The sequence below is a fragment of the Aristolochia californica genome, unplaced genomic scaffold, assembly GCF_029961685.1.
Source record: "Aristolochia californica isolate CCGP_79_NKW_82.1479 unplaced genomic scaffold, dmAriCali1.0.hap1 SCAF_6, whole genome shotgun sequence".
NCBI classification, from domain to species: Eukaryota; Viridiplantae; Streptophyta; class Magnoliopsida; order Piperales; family Aristolochiaceae; genus Aristolochia; species Aristolochia californica.
Genome location: NW_027182257.1, coordinates 39,470,556 through 39,494,204, shown reverse-complemented (window position 1 = coordinate 39,494,204; position 23,649 = coordinate 39,470,556). Strand labels below are relative to the sequence as shown.

General features: G+C 38.2%; 1 protein-coding gene across 5 annotated transcripts in view; it reads left to right on the top strand.

The window, feature by feature from the left end:
• LOC137934672 (uncharacterized) overlaps positions 1 to 23,418 on the top strand; it is a 28,940-nt gene extending 5,522 nt beyond the window's left edge. For 4 of the 5 annotated variants that reach the window (XM_068779137.1, XM_068779138.1, XM_068779140.1 and 1 more), the window contains 4 exons: positions 13,276 to 13,340; positions 13,438 to 13,795; positions 22,954 to 23,010; positions 23,091 to 23,418. In XM_068779137.1, the coding sequence (XP_068635238.1) occupies positions 13,276 to 13,340; positions 13,438 to 13,795; positions 22,954 to 23,010; positions 23,091 to 23,150 (540 nt within the window). In that variant the 3' untranslated portion in view covers positions 23,151 to 23,418. The remainder of the gene's footprint in view (positions 1 to 13,275; positions 13,341 to 13,437; positions 13,796 to 22,953; positions 23,011 to 23,090) is intronic. The other variant, XM_068779141.1, reaches the window with a different exon arrangement.
• The last annotated feature ends 231 nt before the right edge of the window (positions 23,419 to 23,649 follow it).

The window sequence follows — 23,649 nt, the reverse complement described above, 5'->3', positions numbered from 1 at the left end:
GGTTAGTTGATTGCCTACCTTCCACCAATTTTAAAGTTTTGTTCTTTGATCTCATTGACACGAGGTCATTGGCTTTGTTGACTCTAGAGATGTTCAAGTATACCCTTAGGAACCCTTCATGAGGGTGGTTCAAACTTAACTTTGATGGAAGTTCTTGAGGAATCTGGCCCCTACAAGAGGTGGAGGTCTCTTCTTGAATCATTTGGGATAAACCATTAGGGTATATTTTGTTCCTTTAGTGAGTAAGATTCTATTGAGGCAGAACTTTGGGCATTTTTGTGCAGCCTAAGGATTATCATCAGCATTAACCTTGCCTCTGGTGGTTGAGGGTGATTCGGTGGTTCTCATCTGTCCTAAGGCTGCCTTGGCGATTTTGGAGTATGCATGAAGTGACTGATTTATGTGAGGAACTTTAGTTGCAGTGGTCACATATTGTGTGGGGTGCTAATGGTTTGGTGGATGCTTTTGCTAGGATGGTGTTTCCTTTTCTGGTGTTGTGCAGAGTTCTACTTATTTTTTTTATTTGGGATGATTTTTCTTTTTGTGTTCTTATTAGACTGGGCTTTTTTTTTTTAACTTTTCTTTCTATGGCCTTTTTGTAAACAACCTTATTCTTAATGGCCTTTTTGTAACTTGTACTCATCCTTCTTTTCTTTCTAGATGAAATTCTCACTATTCTCCAAAAACACATATTATGATACAGAAAGTGCCAACCTTTTTTTTCCTAAAATTCCGATATAAAACCATCTGGTCCAGGGGCTTTATCACTTTCCATCACCTTTATTTCATCTAGAGTGACGGGTTGCTCAAGGGCTTGTGCCTCCTCAGTCGATAAAGTCTTAAAGGATAGCTTGATGCTTGCTTCGTAGATCATCAGCGTATAATTCTGAAGAAAAAAAAATCCCCAAGTGAGTCAGAAAGCAGTTGCTATCAAAGGACAAAACTCTTGTATTCTGTCTTCCATGCAATGGGGCAATTTTGTGAAAAAATCTGGTATTTGTATCATCCTCTTAAAGCCGCTGAAATTTGGATCTGTTTCTAATATGTCTGTTCGCATTCAATAATAATCCGAAGCCAATTATGCTAATAAGAGATGCATCTAATCTCCTCCTCATGATCAATACCTTTTGTGCACAAAAGGTCCTTTTTCTTCTTGGTGCTGCCAAAAGATTCTCTAGACCATGCTTTTAGTTTAGCCTTTAACTGTTTCAACTTTAAAGACAAACCTGAAACATGGAGTATATAAACTCTCTTGCCACCAATTCTCTAATAACCCCAAAAACTGTCAATTTCTAAGAAAATCGCTGAAATTGAAAAAGAGGCCCTGCACTAGGGAACTATAATCTTGTAGAATAGGACAATGGTTAGAAATTGGCTTAGGCGGACTTTGGGCATTGGAACTTGGAGACAAGTCTAGCCAATCTCTTGTAATCTCTTGTAATCTCTTGTAATCCAACTTCGCAAAAATAGGACTTTGATAGTTGGAACAAGTGTAAAGTGCACAAGAAAGAGCAATCTCAATTACACTTAGTGCTAATGATACCATCAAACTCGCGCATGATGGTAGTAATACAATCAGATCTGTTTCTTTCAAACAGATGTTAAATTCACCACCCAAAAATAAAGGAACGTCCCAGTGAGGAATATGACCTTGCAACTCCTAAATAGATGTCTACGGAAGCAAGAGTCAAGATATAATATAATTATTTTAATCAAGCCAAGCCCCTTGCGTGATAGGGGAGTGCTTGCTTTGTTTACCGTCGAAGGTCTTCATTTGACAAGCCCCCTATTCAAGTCGTTCCTTCCCTGTGAAGGGCCGTCAACATTACAAATTGCATCGGGGATGGGAAAGTCCAAGCCACCTTGGAAGATCAACACAAATTTCCTTCAAATTACTGATGACATTACTGGAAAAACAATGCTCATGGGAGCACATCCCATCCTCAACAAGTTCAATGGTAGATCAGTTAGCAAAGGAGGACAAAGAATTGCAACAACTAGTAGGGATTTTAAGTCCAGTCATTTAACTGTATTTTTTTTCCCTTTTATTGTTTGATTTTTATTTGTAATCTGTTTTGTGTACACAATTTCTTGTGCGATTTGAAGTGCAATGAAGATTTCACAACATTCAAAAAAATGTCTCAAGTTTATTTTGATTGAAAATGAAAATGCATCAAGTTTATAGAAAGCAATTAATGGGCTCAAGCTTTTGTATGATCAATTAGATTTTGTGTTATAAGTGGTTGTTTAGTAAAATTTTGGTTAGAAGTGTGAATTAATAACTTGTTTGTAGTGACTAAATTTCCAAGTCTTTCAGTGCTATAAGAAATCAACTCAATTCTGTTTTTTGTCTCTTTGCTGATGGAAGTTGGACTTTTTACTTTAGAGTTAAAAGTTTTCTAGGTCAGATTGGGCAAATCGGGTTGACTCAAGGTTTTTCGACTTGGAATTGGAACCTGACTTAGGTCTAGATTTTTGGGTCAATCGAGTGAGTTGGATTGACTTGCCTAAGTTGATTGCTCTGACTCGGACTTGTGATGATTATGGTGCAGTACTCAAGGATAAAACTATGTATTGATGACTTGTGGGACAATTGTCTATGCAACTATAGCTTGGTTGAACATCTTATTTGTTGTGAGTATGATTAGCTAATTCATGGAGAACCCTATGCAGATTTATTTGGAGGCTGCAAAAAGAATATTGAAGTATCTAGAGGAAGCATCAGGAAAAGGCTCTATGAGTCTCATGATCATTTGTAGATTACGGGATATTCTTATGTTGATTATGAAGGGTCTAAGTTGGATTGGAAGTTAAGCATTAGACATCGTGTGTTTGTTGGAGGACACTTAATCATCTAGAACAACAAGAAACAAAATCTAGTGGCTTGTTCTATTACAGAGGCACACTATTGAGCAATGGCTCGTGTTATCAATGAACTTGTATGAGTGATATTGGTTTTGGCAGAATTTGGGTTCTCCACTAAGGGGTCACTGGTCATGCATTATGACAGCCAGGTTACCATCTTCATTACTAGTAATCTTCTATTCCATGAAAGAAACAAGCCTGTTGAGGTTGATTGCCACTTCATTTGTGATGCTATAATGAGTGGTGTAGTAGTAACTCTTTATGTTAAGTTTGATGACTAATTTGGTGACATGTCAAGGCGTTGGGAAAGCGAGAGTTTGAGAATATTTGCAACATGTTGAGGCTTTTTGATATATATGCTGTCTTAAGTAGGACTATTGAATTATTTGTAAAGGGTATTATGATCATTTTACCTCTCTTAGATTACCTCTCTAGAGTAGGAAAGTCTTCTGTTTCATATGGTAGTTATGTGAATTTTCACTCTTTTATAACATGTAATTAGGGAGTTATAGAGAGATTAATGCAAAGGAGTATTGCTCTCTGCCTTTTTCAAGTTTTTTAAGCTTGGGGGATGAGAGGGAGAGGTGAGAGATGGGTTTTTAGGTTTTGGTTTAGTAGTTTAGGATTTAGGGAAGAAGGTAGGATAGGTAGTTTTTGGAGTTAAGGCAAGTGGAGGGGATCTAGAGAGAGTTGGGATTGGCCTGGGGATTGAGGGAGACTCGAGAGAGAGAGAGAGAGAGAGAGAGAGAGAGAGAATGGATTGGAGAAAGACTCGTGAGACTCAAGGCTGTAAGAGGTTGGGAATTTATGGACTAGAGAGGCTTAAGGACAAGGTAGGAAACTTCTAGAGATGAGTGGAGTTCTCAAGGAGAAAAGAGGTTTGAATAGGAAAGAAAGGAGATTAGGGTTTGTGTATTAGAGGGAGACTAGATTTAGCAAGTGGTGAGTTGCTTTGGAAAGAAAGGAAGGGAAACTAGGACTCTTGTTTGGGTAAGTGGGAGTTGGGGTAGACTCTAGTGGATGTGCAAGTCTAAGAGAAGACTAGTTTAGATAGGAAAGTGAGTCTAGAAAGGAGTTTGCTAACCTTACCACACTACACTTCCTACCCTAAGCTAGATGTATAAGAAGAGTTCAAGAGGAACTAGAATTTGTAACTATGGTTAGATTGGACTTGTGGGAACTTGATGATGGGTAAGGGTGACGTAGTTGGGATGGGAGGAAGTGAAGGGACTCATGGATTAGGGAAGGGGTGTTAAGGTATAGACTATATAGGGTGGAAGGGTGGCTAAGCTAGTGAATGAATAAAGGCCAATAATAATTAATGGAACACCGGAAAGAACCAAGGACTCTTATCATTGCCAGACTTTCTCTCCTCAATGGATCACTTGAACTAGTGAGACTCGATGCACCGAATAAATACTCTATTAATCGAGGGTTAACCACCTCTTGACATCTAAGTCGTTGGTTTGACGCCTTGCGTTAATTGAAGTAAGATTATAGGAACTTTACAGTTGATTGATTTCAAAGATTTAGAGAGCTTGTATTATATAGACTGACTGACTAAGTAACTACTACTCTCTTCTCTATGTGGGATTATTTGTTTGGATGCCCACTGACTTGTGCTCTACTCTACCTCCTAAATACATTGAATCTAGACACTCTCCCTTAACTCATGTGTGGCTTTGTGGGGCAAAAGGACTTCTCCTCAAGCCTTACATTGACCTCTCCTACATAAATTCAAACACTTCCCCAAAATAAACTTTCACTTACACTCTACTTTAAGGCTTGATCTTATTGTGGTTGTGTATGGCCAATCCTGCTTTATTCATCTAGCTTCCTCCTCAACCCATGTGAGTTCTCTAGAGCTATGAAATGGATTTCATAACTCTTGGCAAGTCTGGATGGAGATTTTTCAGAAGATTGAACTCCAACCAGGACCTCTTCGGCACCTATGAGATGGTTATGGGGATCCGCCTTCCTCGGTTGGGCAAGTTAATTTTCTTGGCTTGCGCATCTCCCATGGTGCCTATGGCTTGAGCGAAAACTGGAGATTCAACTCCTAAGCTAGCACCCCAGACAATACGGCTTCACATGCTGTGGGCCTTATCTCGAGCTGGTTTCATACCAGGAAGGAGTTTGCCTCTCTATCGGGTGTTTCCCTTCGGGAAAACTGGAGTTTAATCGCTCATATGATAGGCCCTTGTAGGACTTCAGTTATGGCCATATGGGATCCTCCCCTTTGCGACTGCATCAAACTCAATTCTGATGGCAGTGCTATTGGTTGTCTTGGGCCTACTAGAGCAAGTGGTGTTTTCTGAGGTAGTAATGGAGACCCTATTCTATCTTACGTTGGGCCGGTGGGCATTGCTGATTCAAATACTGCTAAAGTGAGTGCTCTTCTATTCGGCCTCCGAATCTTCAAGGAACGTCTCCATGGTAAGCTGGTTATTGAGGGAGACTCAAAGACTGTCATTAGTTGGTGTTCTAAAGATAGATCCCCCCCTAGGCACCACTGGCCCATCACTGATTGTATTGCTGACATTGTGTCATCTATTCTTTGTAATTGGAATCTCATTCCTAGATCAGCCAATTCTTTGGCTGATAAATTGGCACAATTTGGAACCTCCTTGCAATCTCTCATTGTTTGGGAAGGCTTCCCCCCATGTAATCTGCTTGTTTGAGCTTTTGTCTTAATAAAATTCAGCACCATTTTAAAAGAACAAAAGATGGGTTTCATAACAATTTCAATTCTGCACAGTCAATAGAATCAACTAGAGTTAACTAGAAGCAATTAAGATGTGGGGACAGCAGACACACGACAGCAGTAAATTGGGGGTGGCAGCAATACAAGACAGTAATTGGGACAAACCAACATCAAAATTTAGGTCAGCAGCATAAACAAAGAGAAGGGGAAGCCGCTTCACACCCACGAGCACACTTTAGAACAAAAACACCTTAACTAGGAGTCGCACACACCCAATAAAGGAACAGACTGAGGAGTCTGCTCTGGCACAGGAAACCCAAAAGGGCAGTTACACTGCCCTAGACATGACTAACAATGAGTAGACTGCTTATGCAGCACACAGAGCCATGAACCAACTGGCCAAACAAACGGAAGAAGAAAAAACCTAACCTTGAAAGTCAATAGAGAATAGATGAAAAACTCTTCCCTTTTGTGTATCTTAGGCACCAGAGAAGATGAAGGAAAGAGAGAGAGCAGTAGCTCGTTAGGGTCTGAACTTGACCTCTAATCCTTATATTATCTCACACTTAAGTGAAAGATTGCAGCAACAGACTGAAATACCCCTCTAGACCTGCATACTTGTAGACGTCAACTAAACTCAGAAAATAAAGGAATTAAGGGATCTAAATACATCATACTACTCCATGACATTTATATGTAACCTAGAAGGGACAATTTTACATACATATAATTACCAAATACTCTTAACTTATTTGTCAAAAAAAAAAAAAAAATCTTAACTTCAACATGGTGCATGTAAAATCATGGTGAGGATGAGTTGGTGTAGAAATTTGGATTGTCTGGGATTTTCTTGGTTTCTTTATTCTGATATTTTCCAGAGTATTATTGTCAATCAAGCTCTGCATTAGATTGGTTGAGTCTTGCTCCTAAGGTATGATTTTTTCTCTAGTGTGTTTAAAAATTTAAGATTCGTAGGTGTCAAATTGTAGGGAATGCTAATTGTACGTTTTTCGATATTGTTATTGAGCTTGAGGATCACATTTTTTGGCATTGCACTTTTGCATCTGTGGCCTAGTGTCTGATGCTGCGAGTTTGGCTTGCAATGAGCTGCAGAAATTTGACTTGCATCGTGTCATGGCCTTAGGCTTTTGTTGAGCACTTATCTTCACTCTATCAATTAATTTCTCCGAACGAAGGTAATTACAAGAGATCAATTTTTTATTTTTGATGCCCCGATTTCTTCCCGTTACACATATACATATATAGATTCTTAAGTTATAAGCTATAAAAAATTACAGTAATGCCCTTCCCACTTCCCCCTGTTATAATTCATAAATACAAATACATATCAAATTGAATACGATAACATCCCCCCTCAAATTGATGCTGGTAAGTCAACCAACAACAATTTGCCAACCAAAAATTGATGCCGCTGTCGAGTCATTGCTTTGGTGAAGACATCGGCCACTTGGAGATTTGAAAAAACGTAAGGAAGAGATATCACCCGACTATCCAAGGTATCTCGGATAGAATGACAATCAACCTCAATGTGCTGGGTGCATTCATGGAAAACAGGGTTGGTGGTAATCTGAATAGCACTAGTGTTATCAGCATGAAGAGGGGTAGAAGTAGTCTGAGGGAACTCAAACTCCTCAAGAAGACCGCGTAGCCATACAATCTCAGAACAAGCAGTAGACATGGCACGGTACTCGGCCTTAGTAGAGGATTTAGAAACACGATCTTGTTTCTTAGATCTCCAAGAAATTAAGGCATCACCTAAAAACATACACCAACCCGTAGTAGATCGACGTGTATCCGGACACCCAGCCCAATCAGCATCACTATAAGCAATAAGTTGAAGAGAGTGAGCCTATAGGAAAGAATAACCTCGAAGATAGCGGATGATGCGTCGAATTGCATCAATATGGAGATGACGAGGAGAGGACATAAACTGACTAACCTGATGAACGGCATAGGAAATATCAAGGCGAGTAGTGGTCAAGTAGATGAGACTCCCGACCAGGCGCCGATAGAGAGTAGGGTCATCTAGAAGGCCCCTTTCATCTTTCCTGTATTTGACATTTACCTCCATAGGAATATCAACAGAAGAAGTGTCCTCCAAACCAGCCAAGGTAATAATATCTTGAATATACTGATGTTGGTTTAAGAAAATACCATTGGCCTGATGATGGACTTCTAATCCTAAGAAGTATGTGACTTGGCCAAGATCTTTCATATGGAAAGTGGCATGCAACAACTGCTAAACCTTAGTAATCAAACCACAGTTAGTGCCAGTAATGATAGTATCATCCACATAAACCAAGAGAAGGACTATACCCGATGCCGACTTGTGGAAGAAGAGAGAAGAGTCATACTGACTTTGTGTAAACCTGAAGGTAAGAATCGTACTACGAAACTTCTCAAACCAAGCCCGGGGAGCTTGCTTGAGTCCATATAGAGAACGCCTTAGCTTACAGATACCATGAGGAGAAGAAGTAGTCATACCATAGGGAAGCTTCATGTAGATCTCTTCTTGAAGATCACCATGAAGAAAGACGTTCTTCACATTCATCTGATGCAGTTGCCACGACCAAGAAGCAGCAATAGCTAAGATAGTTCGAACTACGGTCATTTTGGCAACAGGAGCAAATGTATCCTCATAAACATTCACATATTCCTGTTTGTTGCCCAGAGCTACTAGGCGAGCTTTGTACCGATCCAAAGAGCCATCAGAGCGAAGTTTTAGAGAGAAAACCCATTTACTCCCAAGAGGCTTAATTGTAGGGGGGCAAGGAACAATATTTCAAGTGTGACTCTCCTCAAGTGCTCGAAGTTCTGTTTGTATTGCATTCTGCCAACACTCATGTTCCATGGCTTGTTTGTAGCTAGTGGGAATGGAAATAGAGGATAAAGTAGCGACAAGAGAGACGGTGGAGGAGAAACCATACCAATGAGGGGGTCAAGAAGGGCGAGTAGACTGGCGAAAAGTGGTGGAAGTTGGAGCAGGAGTAGGAGCAGGCGCCAGGACAAGATCGTGAGGGGGTACAAGGGAAGTGGAACCAGACTCATGTCTACTACGTCTTCCATACACAAAACCAGGTTTGAACCTTTCCACAATTGTCGGAGAATCATAAAAGCTAGGCAGAAGAGATAAAGGTTCAGATGGTGGCTCAACATGAGATGGAAAAAAATATTGATTGTCAAAGAAAACCACATTCCTAGAAACACGTATACGACGAGCATGTGGATCATAGCAAACATAACCCTTTTGAGGTATAACATAACCAAGAAAAATATCAACCTGGATATTGACAAAAAAACCCCTCTCCTCTTTTAAAGGCACTGACATTCGAGACAACTGGAGCAATTTGGTGAGGATGCACATTGGAGCCAAAATCCCAGTTATGCAGGAATGGACCCGTCCAGAAACAGGCTACCTAAAACTGAACTTTGATGGATCTTCTCTTGGTAATCCCGGGATCGCGGGATTTGGGGACGTCATTTCAAACTCTTCTGGGAATCAATGTTTTTCTTATGCTGGTCCTTTAGGCATTTCCGACTCAACGCCGGTTGAGTTACATGGCCTTCTTAACGGATTGTGGGTGTTTAAAGACAAATGTAGAGGACCTATTCACATTGAAAGGGACTCAAAGGTGGTGATTGGTTGGTGCCAGCGCAATTCCTCTCCCCCATGGAGGCACTGGGACATATTCGAGGAGATTTTGGATATTGTATCTTCTTTTTCTTGTATTTGGTCTCACATTCCGAGATCTGCAAATTCGGAAGCAGATGTGCTTGCCAAGGAGGGAGCTTTCCTGCAATCTCTCGTTGTGAGGGATTTGCTCCCTCCGCTTTTGTAATTTTCTTTTTTCCTTTCTTTTAATAAAATACATCTTCATAAAAAAAAAACACACTTAACATAAGTTTATGTCGTTCATGAGCAGGGAGATGCACAAAACAAACACAACCAAATGTTCAAAGATCAGAATATGAAGGAGAATGGCCAATCAACTTAAAGAAGGGAGAAACATGATGTAATGTAGGATAAGGTAATCAATTGATCAAATGAACCGAAGTAGAAAGCGCTTCACACCAAAAACCAGAAGGAATAGATGATTCAAGTAAAAGGGTTCTTACCACATCAAGATGGTGATAATTTTTTCGCTTAGCAACACCATTTTTGAAAATTGAGGTGTTGAAGGACAATAGCGCTGAGAGACGATCCCTTGGCTTTGAAGAAAGTCTTGAAACTCATTAGACATGTATTCGCCGCAAGAATCAGAGCGCAAGACCTTGATGCTGGCAGAGAATTGAGTATCAAGAAGCGCTAGAAAACGCTTAAAAACTAAAAAAAAATTGGCCTTAGCCCGTAGAAGTAAACCCAAGTAAAGCGACTACAATCATCAATAAAAGTAACAAAGTACTTGTAATGCGTATGAGAAACAACAGGTGTAATCTCCCAAACATCAGTATGAATAATATCGAAACATTGTATGGCATGAGATGCATGATGAGGAAAAGGTAGAACTATACTTTTGCCAAGTTTGCATGATGGACATTTAAAAGAAAGATCAAGAAAAAAACATGCTTTATTTCCCAATAGACCAGAATTAAATAATTTACGAAGTACATCAGAGTTTGGGTGGCCTAGACGTCTATGCCACATCTTAGGTCCAAAACCAACAACATTACATGCAAAGGAAAGGAAAAGAAAACTAAGACTAATAGTGGAAGGAAAAACATAAAGAGGAAAGAGTCGTCCCACTTTAGGCCCCCTTCGCGATCATCGTCCCTGACACTTGATCCTGCACAACACAACCAGATCGAGAGAAATGGACATTACAATTATTATCAACTGATTGACCAACAAAAATAAAATTTGTGGAGAGGTCAAGAGACACAAAAAAATCAGTTTAGGAAGAGGAAAGATCACCAATAGCACTGATAGGCAGAGAACTGCCATCAACGGTGTTAAATTTTCAGATTTCCATCATAATTTCTGACATTGGAAAGAGAAACAATAGTATTGGTCATATGGTTAGAAGCTCCGGAGTCAAAATACCATGACTTAGAATAAACTTTATGATTACCTGAGAGTCCAAAAGTAGAGAAAGTAGAAATGATCATCTGTTGTACCATCTCAGGAGTGAGTATGTCCGGGTTTGCTGAGGTTGTAGGGGCAGGAATAGGAACAACCGGCGAGGCAGTACGCAATGCAGTAGAACTAGAGGCACCAATGGAGGCATGATAAACAGTACCCTGCTTCCTTTCAGGTCAAGTGGGGCAGGCAGAGATGATATGACCTTGTTACTTGCAGTAGTTACAGAACTTCTTAGGGCAATCCCGAGCAATATGGCCAAAAACTTTACAACAAAAGCACTGAATAGTACGCATGTCACTTCCCTTATTCCTCCCCTATGCTGCATAAGCCCCAGTAACAGGGGCACTAACATTAGCCCGATATTCCATGCCAGCCTGAGTTACTATATGCTGCTCCTCACGAAGAAGTTCATTGAAACAAGCATCTAGAGATGGTACAGGATGACGATTCATCATATTAGAACGTGCAATTTCAAAATTGAAACAGAGCTTCATCAAGAATTGATCTCTCTTGCTTGTTTTATGCATTGCTTGAATAACAGAGAGAGCTGCAATGTGAACATTAACATAAACAATGTTTGCATAGTCAGCCCAAAGGTTTTGAAAACCAAAAAAATATTCCTCAATGGAGAGACTTCCTTGTGTGAAATTAACCATCTCATACTCCAATTGAAAATGCCGAGCCGTGTTGTCTTGATGGTAAACCTTGTTGAGGTAATTCCACATGTTAACCGCATTTTTATAAGGCCTCAAATTGAGAACAAAGTGAGGCTCAACGGAGCCAAGGATCCAGGTCATGGCCCTAGCATCCTTGACTTTCCACTTGGACAAAGCCTCGGCCTCTCGAGGTGCAAGATCACTCCCATCTATATGACCCCATAACTCTTTTCCCTTAACAAATAAATGAAACTGAAATTCCCAGGCAGTGTAATTTTTACCCGTGAAACGAATAGGGAACGAGTCTAATCTATTAGATGACATGATAAAATCCAGATGACACATCTCTGGACAGAAACCCACAAAATTGCAAAACAGAAAACCCTAACGAAGATCTGAATGCTATGAAAGAAATTCATAGAAACAGATAAGAAACATCTTCCACAGCACTTGAAAGTGGAAATTCTTGAGGGAACTATAGTGAAAGAGTAGCCAACTTTATCGGTACCAACACGTTGTATAGCGAACAAGAGGATCAAGATCACGACAGAAACTGCAACTACCGTATCTACAGACACAGATCCCAAAATCACGAGCAACAGCAAAATGAACAACCAAAAAAAAATCCAACCTCTCTGCTATGTCTCAGCAATAACAACCACAAATCCAAGATAGAGCCTCCGAAATGAGAACCTCAACAACCAAAAAATCCGAGATAGGAACCTCCGAAATCCATTGCAAAACCCAGATGACCCTGCAAAACCCTCCGAAATCCACTGCAAATCGAGAACCGTGAACCGAGAACCTAGATCCGAGATCTGATGAATTGAGAAAGAGGGGGAAGATAACTCACAGAGGAACCTCCGAAATCCACTGCAAGACCCATATGACACCACAAGACCCTTCGAAATCCACTACAAACCCAGAACCTAGATCCGAGATCCGACGAACTGAGAAAGAGGGGGAAGATAAACTCACCTCTGAGAGCACCGAAAGCGTCGAAGGATTACTTATTAATTTCTCGGAACGAAGGTAATAACCAGAGATCGATTTTTCATTTTTGATGCCTCGATTTCTTCTCGTTACACATATAGATTCTAAAGTTATAAGCTACAGAAAATTACAGTAATGCCCTCCCCACTTCCCCTATCATAATTCATAGATACAAATACATATCAAATTGGATACGATAACACACTCATTCTTGATGGTTGTTCGGCAGTTGTTGCCAGTTGAGCATTGGGTAAGAATAAGCCATTTGCATGTTTCTTTAACAACATCAGTGCATCTGTCTGCATCGCTTGGATTTACATGCCTTGAAGTGTCGACTGATTAGCTGATTCCTTCACTAGAAGTGGACCTTCAAAGAACTTATTGTCTGATAGAGGCTCCCCCCTCAGTGATCTTCTTCTTTGGTTTCTTTTTGTTTGGTTTCTGCTTTCTTGGCCTCCCTTTTCTCTTTTTCTGTAATGTTGCTGTTCCTTCCCATATCACTCCTAAGGGAGTTCTTGCTTTCTAAAATCTCAGATTTCCTCCTTACTAGAAAAAAAAAAGAAAAAGAAAAAGAAAAAAGGCCTTTCAAGCTGATTTTTCAGTGACTAGTTGACTTCTCAGATATAACTGTTTAGTGGTGAAAGTTTTAGTGTGATTAGGAGTGCTGTAATCTTATAGTAAAAATTGTACAATACTCAAAACAGGGAGAAATAGGACTCCTAGAGCTAACTGGCTTTGATGTTCCTAGAATAAGTCTCAGAAATTACTCAGAATAGGTCTTGAGTTTGGAACAGACTTAAAATAGAAAAACTGCTAGAAGTTTTACATTTAACTCTACTCCACTAAGAAACTGCATAGGGAATACTTTCTGCTTATAAACTTTGACTTGTAACAGAACTATAATTGGTGAACTGCTATATTCATTATCTTCAACAATTAATTATTTTGAATTCCAGGAATTACCTCAGGACATTGGCAATGCTCTTTGTCAGCTTATTGATGAAGATGAAAAGCTGAAGAGGTACTAGAATAACATCTCTATTTGTTTTTTTATTATTTTTTTTAATTATTTCTCTCTACATCATCTCAAGCATAAGTTTGAATTTGCCTTAATGCAGGGCTAATGAGTTTGGGGACAACTTTCTACTTAATAGACCTTTCCAAGAATACCAGCCTTCAGTCCATGATGAAGATAATGTATCTTTATATCCTTTCCATAATCAATGGACACAGGGGCGTTTGCTTCATCCTTCTGCATTTTTCCAACAACCTGTTCTAACTGATGCACAAAACACTCAGTTAATGGATGGGAGATCTCAAAGAGTTTTTTTCCTTGAAAATTTGCCATCCAATTTGGAGGAACAGATTAGACTATCTGCCAGTCCTATGAGCAGCCAAATAACAAGAGATTCAGTTCTGCGCTTTGGTGAGAGAAGCCATCCTGATTCACTATCTGAGGAAGATTTTCTTGATATGGTAAGGAAATCTTATTTCTGTTACCATTCTGTCCTTTTTGAGGCATTCATTTGGCTCTTATCTAGTAGTGTTGGCAATGCAATTGTTGAGATGAGATTAGTCCATTCCAGCTATATTGATTTAAACTAGTGAAACTTCCAATTTTTTCTTAAACCATTCTTGTTTTTATGCACACATTTCTGATAATTTTGAGACCTTTCTCAACTTGATGCTTATGGAATTGGAGGAAGCACATGTTAGGATGTTTAGAATAGGTATCAAGAAGCAGAAATTTCCCACAAGGATCTATTTGCAACCATTGAACAAAATATGCGGGTGCTGTCAAGCAAAGTGAAGCTGAAAATGATATGGATGAAGTCGTGGGGAAAAATTTGAAAAATCCAACAACTAGCTGTTCGAGTACAGGAGGGAATAAAAAAATAAAGTTTGATGTAAACTAGGATTCTGTTTTGTAAGGTATTGAGTTCTATTAGACTATTCATTAGGTGTAAACTCTTTATGAATTTATGAATAAGGGTGGCCAAGAAATCAACCTCTCTTTCTCTCTCTCCTCCTGTTCTTCTCCTCTTGCTATCAAAATATTGATCTCATGGGGCTCTAGAATTAACATGGTATCAGAGCAGATAAGTGCTTTGTTATTGTTTCCCTTCTATAGTATTGGTGTCATAAAGGGTTTATAGGCTGTGTATCTTTGCTTTCATTACTTAAACACTCTTCTGAAGAAGTTTCTCTGAAAAGAAGTCTGTCACAGAGCTCTTGGATGATCCTAAAAAATTGCAAATCAAACCCAGTTGGGTTGATTCAACAAAACCCTACCTAAGGAAGTCAACATCTTCTCCCTCTCCTAATCATCTTGTTATGTCAGGGAGTGTTTTTCCAAACTGACATCCGTAGTGTTTGGAATAGCCTGAGGTTGAAGACAAGATTTGGAAGTCCCCAGCCTAGGAAACCTGTTTCCTGAACAATGGTTTCTCAAGAAACTAAACAATAAGTTCCCAGACTTCCTGGAACATTAAAGTCCGAGAAACCCTAGAGGACTTGTGAAAACTACAAAAAAGGCCCAGATTTTTCAAAAATTGCAAGAAATTCGAATAGGCCTAGAAACCCCAAAGAATTTTAGAAAGCTCCCAAAAATTCCTAGAATAAAACTTCAGAGACCCATAAGTTTCCAATAAGTCACTTTTAAAAAAAATAAAAATTAAAGTCACATTTTTTCCCCCCATTTCCAAAGGAACTGGTCATTCTATGACCAAAGTGAAAACAAATATTGTAAAAGTTCCCATGGGTATTTCCAATTGTCTTGTTCAGTCTAAAATGGTGAAGCAGTTTCTAATCCATATAGATTTGTGCAGGCACCTTACAGATCTACCACTAGCTACCAATCTGAATTAAAAATGGCTAAGGAAAGATACATTGGTCACGAGCTCAATATTGAATTGCATGAAGCAAATGTGACTTAGAATGTTGTGCTGTTTGGAATGGCAAATACTTGCTGGTAGCATGTAGCATTTGTATGAAATATCTTGAAAATTTCTATCTTTAACCTAGGAGAAAACTTGACTCTACTCAGTTCAAAAGCCTCATTAAAGAGTGGAAACTGGCCCAGCCATATAGTCTAAAGATGTAGTAGTCTAGGAAGAACATCGTGAAATAATAATGGCATTGTACTAAGCAAATTTCAAGCTCTACATAGAAACAACTCATTAACAAATACGAGTTGTTAGCGTAGGTGGCTTCTCAAGAGGGGGGTAAATTGAGTTATTTCAAATTAAAATTAAGTCTGCCAATTTAAAATTAAAGCAAATATGAAATGTAAAAATACACACCACAAATTAATACAATGATGTTTTGTTACCGATGTTCCCCTAGTGGTATTCACCGCCCAAGAACCATTTGCTTGGGAAATTCCACTAATTCGCTAGAATTTACGCAAAAGAGATTCCAGACTTTTAAGCAACGTGTATATTCAAATACACGAATCACAATAATCTCTCTTGAGATTTATAAGCTAGATTCTAGCTCTAGCAACCTCTTTTATCTAGAATTAAAGGTTCTAGATCAACCTATGAAGTAAAAGATAAAAGTAAAAAAGAAAAAAAAAAAGCTTACACCTTTGAGTTTGGTGGAGAGGCAACCTTCTCTTTTGAGATTTCCAAGCATTCTACTTTAGAGTACGAATCGGAATGAATTTGGAGCTTGATGTAAAGTGATGCAAGGAGAAACTTTCAGAGATAAGAAATTTTGCAAGGTTTCTGGTACTTTTTCTTGTAAAAGTGGTTTTGAATTGAATTTCAAGTAGGATTAATTTTGAATGTACTTGGTTTACAAAATACATACTCAATAATATCTGTAAGGCACGGTTGGAGGGGTGTTTATAACTTTTTCGATCCAAACTAGCCGTTTACAAAAAGTTGAGGACTCAATGATCGATCAATCATGTATAATGATTATATTTATGTCAAACCTTAGGCTAATTGATCGATCAATGCATGTTTGACTTATTAGAAAACTTAATTTGATCGATCATCCACCCTGACCGATCGATCATACATTTATACTCTGACTATGGACAACAAAGTATGATCGGTCAATGAATTGTGTATGATATATCATTCTTTGTGTCCCTCTTTGGCATACTTTTGTTTGATCGATCAATACTGTACCCACGATCACGCAATACTATAGGTATGATCGATCAAGTGAGAATGACTAATCATGCTTTATTACGCATTTTGGAAAAAGTTTTGTCTGATCGATCAATCACTCGAGTGATTGATCAATCGTGCTTTATATTTCTAGCCATGTTGCATTCTAGATGATCGATCATTGGCAAGTAATGATCAATCATGCCAAAGCTAGTTTTCTAATTTAGGCTTCAAAGCATGACAAAATCTACTCTAAGTGATTCTAACATGTTTAAAACTTTGATATGCATCGGTAAAACATGTGAATGAAATATGCCTTAAAGCTCAAAATTATCATTTGTACTTCAAACTTGAAGTTTTGAGGCTGCCTTTTTACATAGAGTTCTCAAGATTTTCTATATAACTTGAATTCTAATCTTCCATTCTTTATTTTTTGACTTGGTGATGCATCTTCAAGATGACTTGACACATTGATAGAGCTCGAGGTCTTGAGATGCATATGTCGATTCTTTTGCAAAGACTTTGATTTTTATCTCTTGAAGGAAAAACATCTGAAGTACTAGATTTACAATTGTTGGCACTATTAAGTTTTGTTCTCATCAACTTATAAATGCAAATCAACTCTAGGTCAACAATATCCCCTTTTTTTATGATGACAAAATTTTACATAGAAAAACTATAAATTTTTTTTTTTTTTTGAGGAAAAGTGTGAAAGTATATTACTGAGAGACAGAGATACAAACCTAACTAAACAGGACCTTCCTCCACAACAAGATGTTGGAGAAAAACACCTGTTTTAGCCTGTTTGTCCTCTAAGTGATTAGCGGATCTAGGGATATAATTCCATGTACATTGTAATTGAGAAGTTAAGGTACATACATCATATGTGTTAGGAGCGTTAAAAATGATTCAAGTGATTGAATTCAATTTTATTGTTAACTCCCCTTGAATCTATGTATATAAGATTTGAGCTTTTTAGTTTTAGACATAGTTTGTTTTTTCATTCTTTTTCCCTTTTTTTGTCATAAGCAAAAGGTGGCTCTAGGCAATGCATTTCATGAATAGGCAATTAAATATAAAATTTGAGTTGATTATGTAAAAATAAGCAAAATGGTTACAAGAATCAGCTCTAGGTCAACCTAATACTTCGGTGGAGGGTTCGCTAGGTGGCCGAGAACAGTGTGAAGAAGGGACCGAAGCTCAAGTTGTCCCTCTTTTAGCTCTTGTTGCCTAGCCTTGAGTTCTTCTACGACTTCCTCTAGCCTCTTGAGTCGGTCGAATGAGGAGGAGGTGTAAGTTCTCTTCGTCTTGACAAATTCATACTGCTCTCGTTGAGACCGATCCGGGCATGGCTCGTCTTCTGAGTCTTCGGGGTTTTCCTAATGGTGTCCTTGGGAACCCATATTATTTTAATGATGCTCATCTTTTTCGTAATATCCACACTTTCTTCATCAGTGAAGTCAACCCTGAAATGACAGAGGATGGAGGTGATCTGTTGCCCGAATAGCCACCGATCTGCTTGAGTGCTTCATGCTATATTTGACATCCTATAGCCCATGACGTACCCGAAGTTCATCTAGATGTGGTGTGATCCCCCACAACCAAAACATGTCCGTCGTAGTCAGCTGAGAAAGTATGCCCTTCCTGAATATGGGTCACAATTTTTATAAAAGATCTGAGTTCCATACTGAGATCCTTGATCTTGATCACTTATGTACACCCAACTGTCTGCCCAAGGACTAGTGAAATTGGGTCTTGAATATTTGGTGGGTAGTCTAATTGCAGGTCTTGTGGCCACTTTCCTTGATGTACTTTTTGAGGCCGTCGGTGGAGATTCCCAAAATCTCATTGATATCACCGTAGTAGATAGCAATGGGTGTCTTCTTCACATAGGAAGTGATTTGAGGTTCCAGTTGAAGTTTCTTCTATTTCCAAGTTAGTATAGAACACTTTCACCAATGTGGGATAACTTGGGAAATTTAGCACTCGAATGAATTCATATATGGCCTAAAGGCCTCTTCAAAACCCATTAACTCCCTTCCATAGAATCTGAGATTGAGCCTGGTGGGCTCTACCATACTCTTTAAGGAAAAAGACTTCAAATACTCACTTCTTTGGCTCTTCAACCTAAAATGATCTCTCCAATTTGGCATTTCCTCACAATATTCTTCTTCCCATGGAGGAAGATCCTTCCTTGCTGTTCTTTTTTGTCCTCACCATCTTAAATTTCTGATTTGAGTGCCAAAAACGAAATAGGAGGACCCAAAAAGATGAAAAGACTGAACTTCAAGGCTAGATTTTGTTTTTGAGGGCTTTGGACAGATGGGATTTGAGAAAATCGAAGAAAATTGGCGAGGAAACTGGAGATTGGGAGTAGAGAAGCCTAGGGTGACATAATGGAAGAGTTTGGAATGAGAGAAATGTTTGAAACGTTGCTTAAAACCCTTCATATTATTTGTTCTTGCCGTGATTGATCGATCAATTGTTTTAAGTTGATCGATTATGTCAGTGCATTGATCGGTCATTGCCAAGTAATGACCAATCATACCTTATGCAATAAAAGTGATCTTTTGGCTTCAATTCACTCTCATAGATGAATTATATGGGATGTTATGCTTTAGCATGATATGTATTTAGCTATTTAGACTGTTAAGTTGGGTCCAAGGCCCTATCCCAAAATGACTAGCCAACTTAGGAAACCTCTTTCCTACTAATAAAGACTATCTACGTATGAGTACCCACTCTGATACCTTTTTAGGTACTCATATGTGGGCATGCACCTAAAAACTATCTACTTGTAGAGCCACAAAAAGAGGGCCTACACCTAAACTATCTACTTGTAGAGCCACAAAAAAGAGGGCCTACACCTAAACTACCTACTCCTAAATTATCCACTTGTAGAGCCACAAAAGAGGGTCTACACGGGAGGGGGAGTGTTAAGGAATAGTCCCACATGAATTAGTGATTACAAAGATCTTGAGTTTATTAGTTGGGAAAGAGGTTTCCTAAGTGGTCTAGTCATTTTGGGATAGGCCTTAGACCCAACTTAACATAGACGAAGGTGGGTCGAACATGCCTAGTTCTCCTCGAAGCGTAGCAAACCGATTAAGTCCTAATGACTTGTGAAAATGTTAGCTACTTGATTTTTACTTGGAACAAATTCTACTCTAATTACCTTGGTTTGAACTAGCTCTTAGATAAAATGATATTTGATTTCGATGTGTTTTGATCAAGAGTGGTGAATCGGGTTCTTGCTTAAGCTTAAGGCACTCATGCTGTCACAATGGATTGGAATTTCATTTCGCTCTAAACCCTAATCCTATAGTTGTTGTCTCATCCATAGAAGTTGTGCTCAACAATTTCCAGCAGCTATTGTTCAACTTCGATGGTAGATAATGCAACTAAATGTTGCTTCTTGGAAAACCAAGAAAAAAATATATTTCCAAGTAATTGATAGCTACCAATCCTACTCTTTTTGTCAACTTTGCATCTGGCAAAATCAGCATCAAAGTAACCTACTCGGTCTATTGTAGAGGAGTTAAGAGTACCAAAGTCCCAAGGTTGGTGTTCTAAGTGGATATTGAAAAATACTTTTCACGGCTACTAAGTGAGATTCTCTAGGATCAGATTGAAATCTTGCACATATGCATACCGAAAACATGATATGTTATGTATTAGCCGATAAATAAAGTAGGGAGCCAGTCATACTTCTATAAAGTTTTTGGTCTATGGCCATACTTGAGTTGTCTAAATCAAGCTTTAAAGATGAACTCATGGGTTTGCTGATTGACTTTAAATTTTCAATATTGAATCTCTTAAGCAATCCTTTGGTGTACTTATATTGATTTATGAAAATTCCATTTTTGGTTAACATGGCTTGAAGTCCAAGGAAGAATGTGAGTTCGCCCATTAAACTCATTCAAATTCATTCTTCATTACATTAGGGGGGGTTAGTCCACAATGAACTTGAAATGAAGTGAAGAATTCAATACATCTTAAATGAATTGATTCAACTTCAACTCATCCTTGGGTGTTAGTGTAGATGCGTTCAAGTGCACTGGAAAACAGATTCCAGTGTTAGTGCCCCCAAATGAAAAGTATGATATAAACAAGAGAATGAGTAACCTTTTATAATATACTTAAATAGAACATATACCTAAACAGATAATTAACCAAAATAAACATGGTTACTACACTTATAAGTGATTTAACGTGTAGTATTAAAATATATTAATATCCTAATTAATGAAAAACTATATTATATTACTTAATGATTATAGTTTATTATAAATTAATACAATAATTACATGTGACTAGAATAAATTATTAAAAATAAATAAATAAAAGTAAAAAATAACATAAGTGAATATAATAAATAAATAAATTATTTTTTAATAACATAAGATATATTTTAACATTAAAAACCACTAATTTAATATAGTAATAAAAAATTAATATAATAAATAAATATATATTATTTTATAAATAACATAATATATATTTTTATGTATTATTAATTAATAATATATTGTCACAAAATTAAAAACCATTGGTTTAATTAATTATAGCAATGGGATAATTAAACCAAAACAATTTATCAAATATTTATTTAAAAAAATTAATTTTGACTATTAAATCATTAATTTAATACAGTAATTATAAAATAAATATATTGAATAAATAAAAATAATTATTTTATAAATAAAAAATATAGATTACTTTTTTATGATGTTGGTTTAATTTTTCCTAACTTAGGAAAAATTAAACTTCGTCTTCCTTAGCGGTAGGAGACTACGGCGGGTTGACGGGCAACGGCGCTCCGACGGTACGCCGAGAGGCCGAGAGAGAAGAGAGGTCGGGAAGCCGAGAGGCTTGCGATAGAGGCTCGGCCTCCTGTGCTCTACGACGAAGGTCAAGAGGGAGAGGAGAGGGAGGCCGAGAGGGAGAAGAGAAAAAAAAATTTGAGGGAGGAAGGCCGATGGGGGGGGAGGGAGAAACGCGCGTCCCTCGCTTCATGTGAATGATTCAGAAAAAAGTTCCGAATCAAGATTCCCCGTTTTTTGCCTAAGTGAATGAACTGACGTGATTCAAAAGAAGTGGAATTCATTCTACTTAATACCAGGATCATAACAATGGTAAGCACCTAGCCAATACTACCCAAAAGACCAACCTGTTAGGTAGCGGAAAACCAAGTACTTAACCCCAGGATCATAAAAATACTCCCGTTATGAACCAACGTCCTCGGCGGCCCACTCTAGCGACACTAGCCCGACTCACCTTTTGAGACTACCAGTAATTTTAATCTGGCCTCTAGGTCGCCCCCTCTGGGATTCAAACTCGCGATGTGGGTGCCTGCTTTGATACCAAATGTTAAGCACCTAGCCAATACTACCCAAAAGACCGGCCTGTTAGGTAGCGAAAAGTCAAGTACTTAACCCCAAGATCATAACAAAGTCCTAATTAGTAGTACAACACTAGACACCAAACATCTGAATGTAGCACATGAAATGGAGGTGTACTTGCTTCATTAGCATTGCATTTAAAAGGTACTTCATATCGAAGTAATAGAGATATTTAATAGAGAGTTAATGGAAACAAATGACTAAGGTATAAGTATAGGGCTTCTCTTCCACCCAAGATCACTCAAAACCATACTAGTAATAAATGCAAAGACAAATAATAAAGAAATTGATGCAGAAAGTATCAAAATAAAGCAAAATAACATCACCACCATGAGAGATACATAATACGTTGTTCAGCTAGTATTGCCTACTTCCATGGGGAGAGCGAAGAGAAATTTCCACTATTTAATGAAAATAATACAAACAGCCATGGGAGAGTGAAGATAACTGCATACGGTACAAGCTTGATTAGAAATTGTGTACTAAAAAATGGTCATGTACTGGAAGTCATGGTCTATTTTGTTTCACATGCATGTATCAGAAAAAAAAAAAAAAAATGGAGTGATGTTGTTCTCACTTAATGTTTTTAGTGAATAGTATACCCTCTGCTATTGAGATGTTAAATTCAACTTTTGATTCTGAACTTTGATCCCGAGCTCTTGATTTTGGAGTGGATTACAAAGGAAAATTGAGGTGCATATCTGATGTCTGTTGCCTGAAGATTGAAGGGCCTGGTTCCAGATCGTGTCAGATTATAGCTAAACTGAGTTCAGTTTGATATGACTGTGCTTCATGTTTCTTTTCATCATCTCCAACGTGAAAAACTTTGTAGCTCCTGGGAACCATGTGTAACATGGCAGAATGTGTACATGGTTATGTTCTACTCGGACTAAGTTGGGCTATTTATAGGTTCATGACAAAGTTCTGAGTTTAGTGGGGTACCAACCATTTTTCAGTCTAGTAGAGATCAACATGTCGAGTTAACATCTTGTGTGGACATGTTAGAATTAGATAACTTGTAGGTGTAATTATGGAACATAGAATTTGATAATGGTACTTGTCAAAAAGCTATTAAAATGCCTCATATAAAACTCCTGTTTTGTAAATCCAGAGTTATGAAGAATACCTTCAGATGCATGGAAGTGGTATAGAGACATCTGCCCATCTGGTTAGTTGTCATTGCACAAAAATCTACTGCAGAATTGTTTCTTGTCATTTAAGCTGAGTTCATAGGAAACTCTTCCACAGGTGGTGGCAGGACCAGCAAGGGGCACCCAAGGTGATTCTAAGAGTTCTAACCAGGTATGATGATGGAAAATCTCCAAATCGAGTAAGGAAGCTTGTAATAGTTACAACACATGCAGCTTTAGTGTCCTGACATACCGTATATTCCACATCAGGACTTGATCCGTGGATAAGAAAATTGAATGACTATTTGTATACTTTCCATAGACTATTCTTTGTCAATACTCGTGAGGAAGACATCAACTTCTATTGAGTGAGATTGTAAACTAAACTGTACACAACATGTAACTGTAAACGCCAAATTTCATCATGAACCTGTTTCCTGTATTCATTTTGGATAGTAATGGCTGAAGAATACCCTTACCTCATGAATGAGTGGCTGTGGTCATTTTCTGAGAGATGACTGCCTCTTTTCATTGCGCAATAGTCTATATTGCAACATATACGTTACTGTCTCAGATCTCCGGTACCCTTGTTTAAAGTTTTTGATATGGATTTCATTCTCGTATGTAAAGTTATAAAGAAAATTTTGGCAGTGTCACTGCAGGTGAACTAGCAGGGT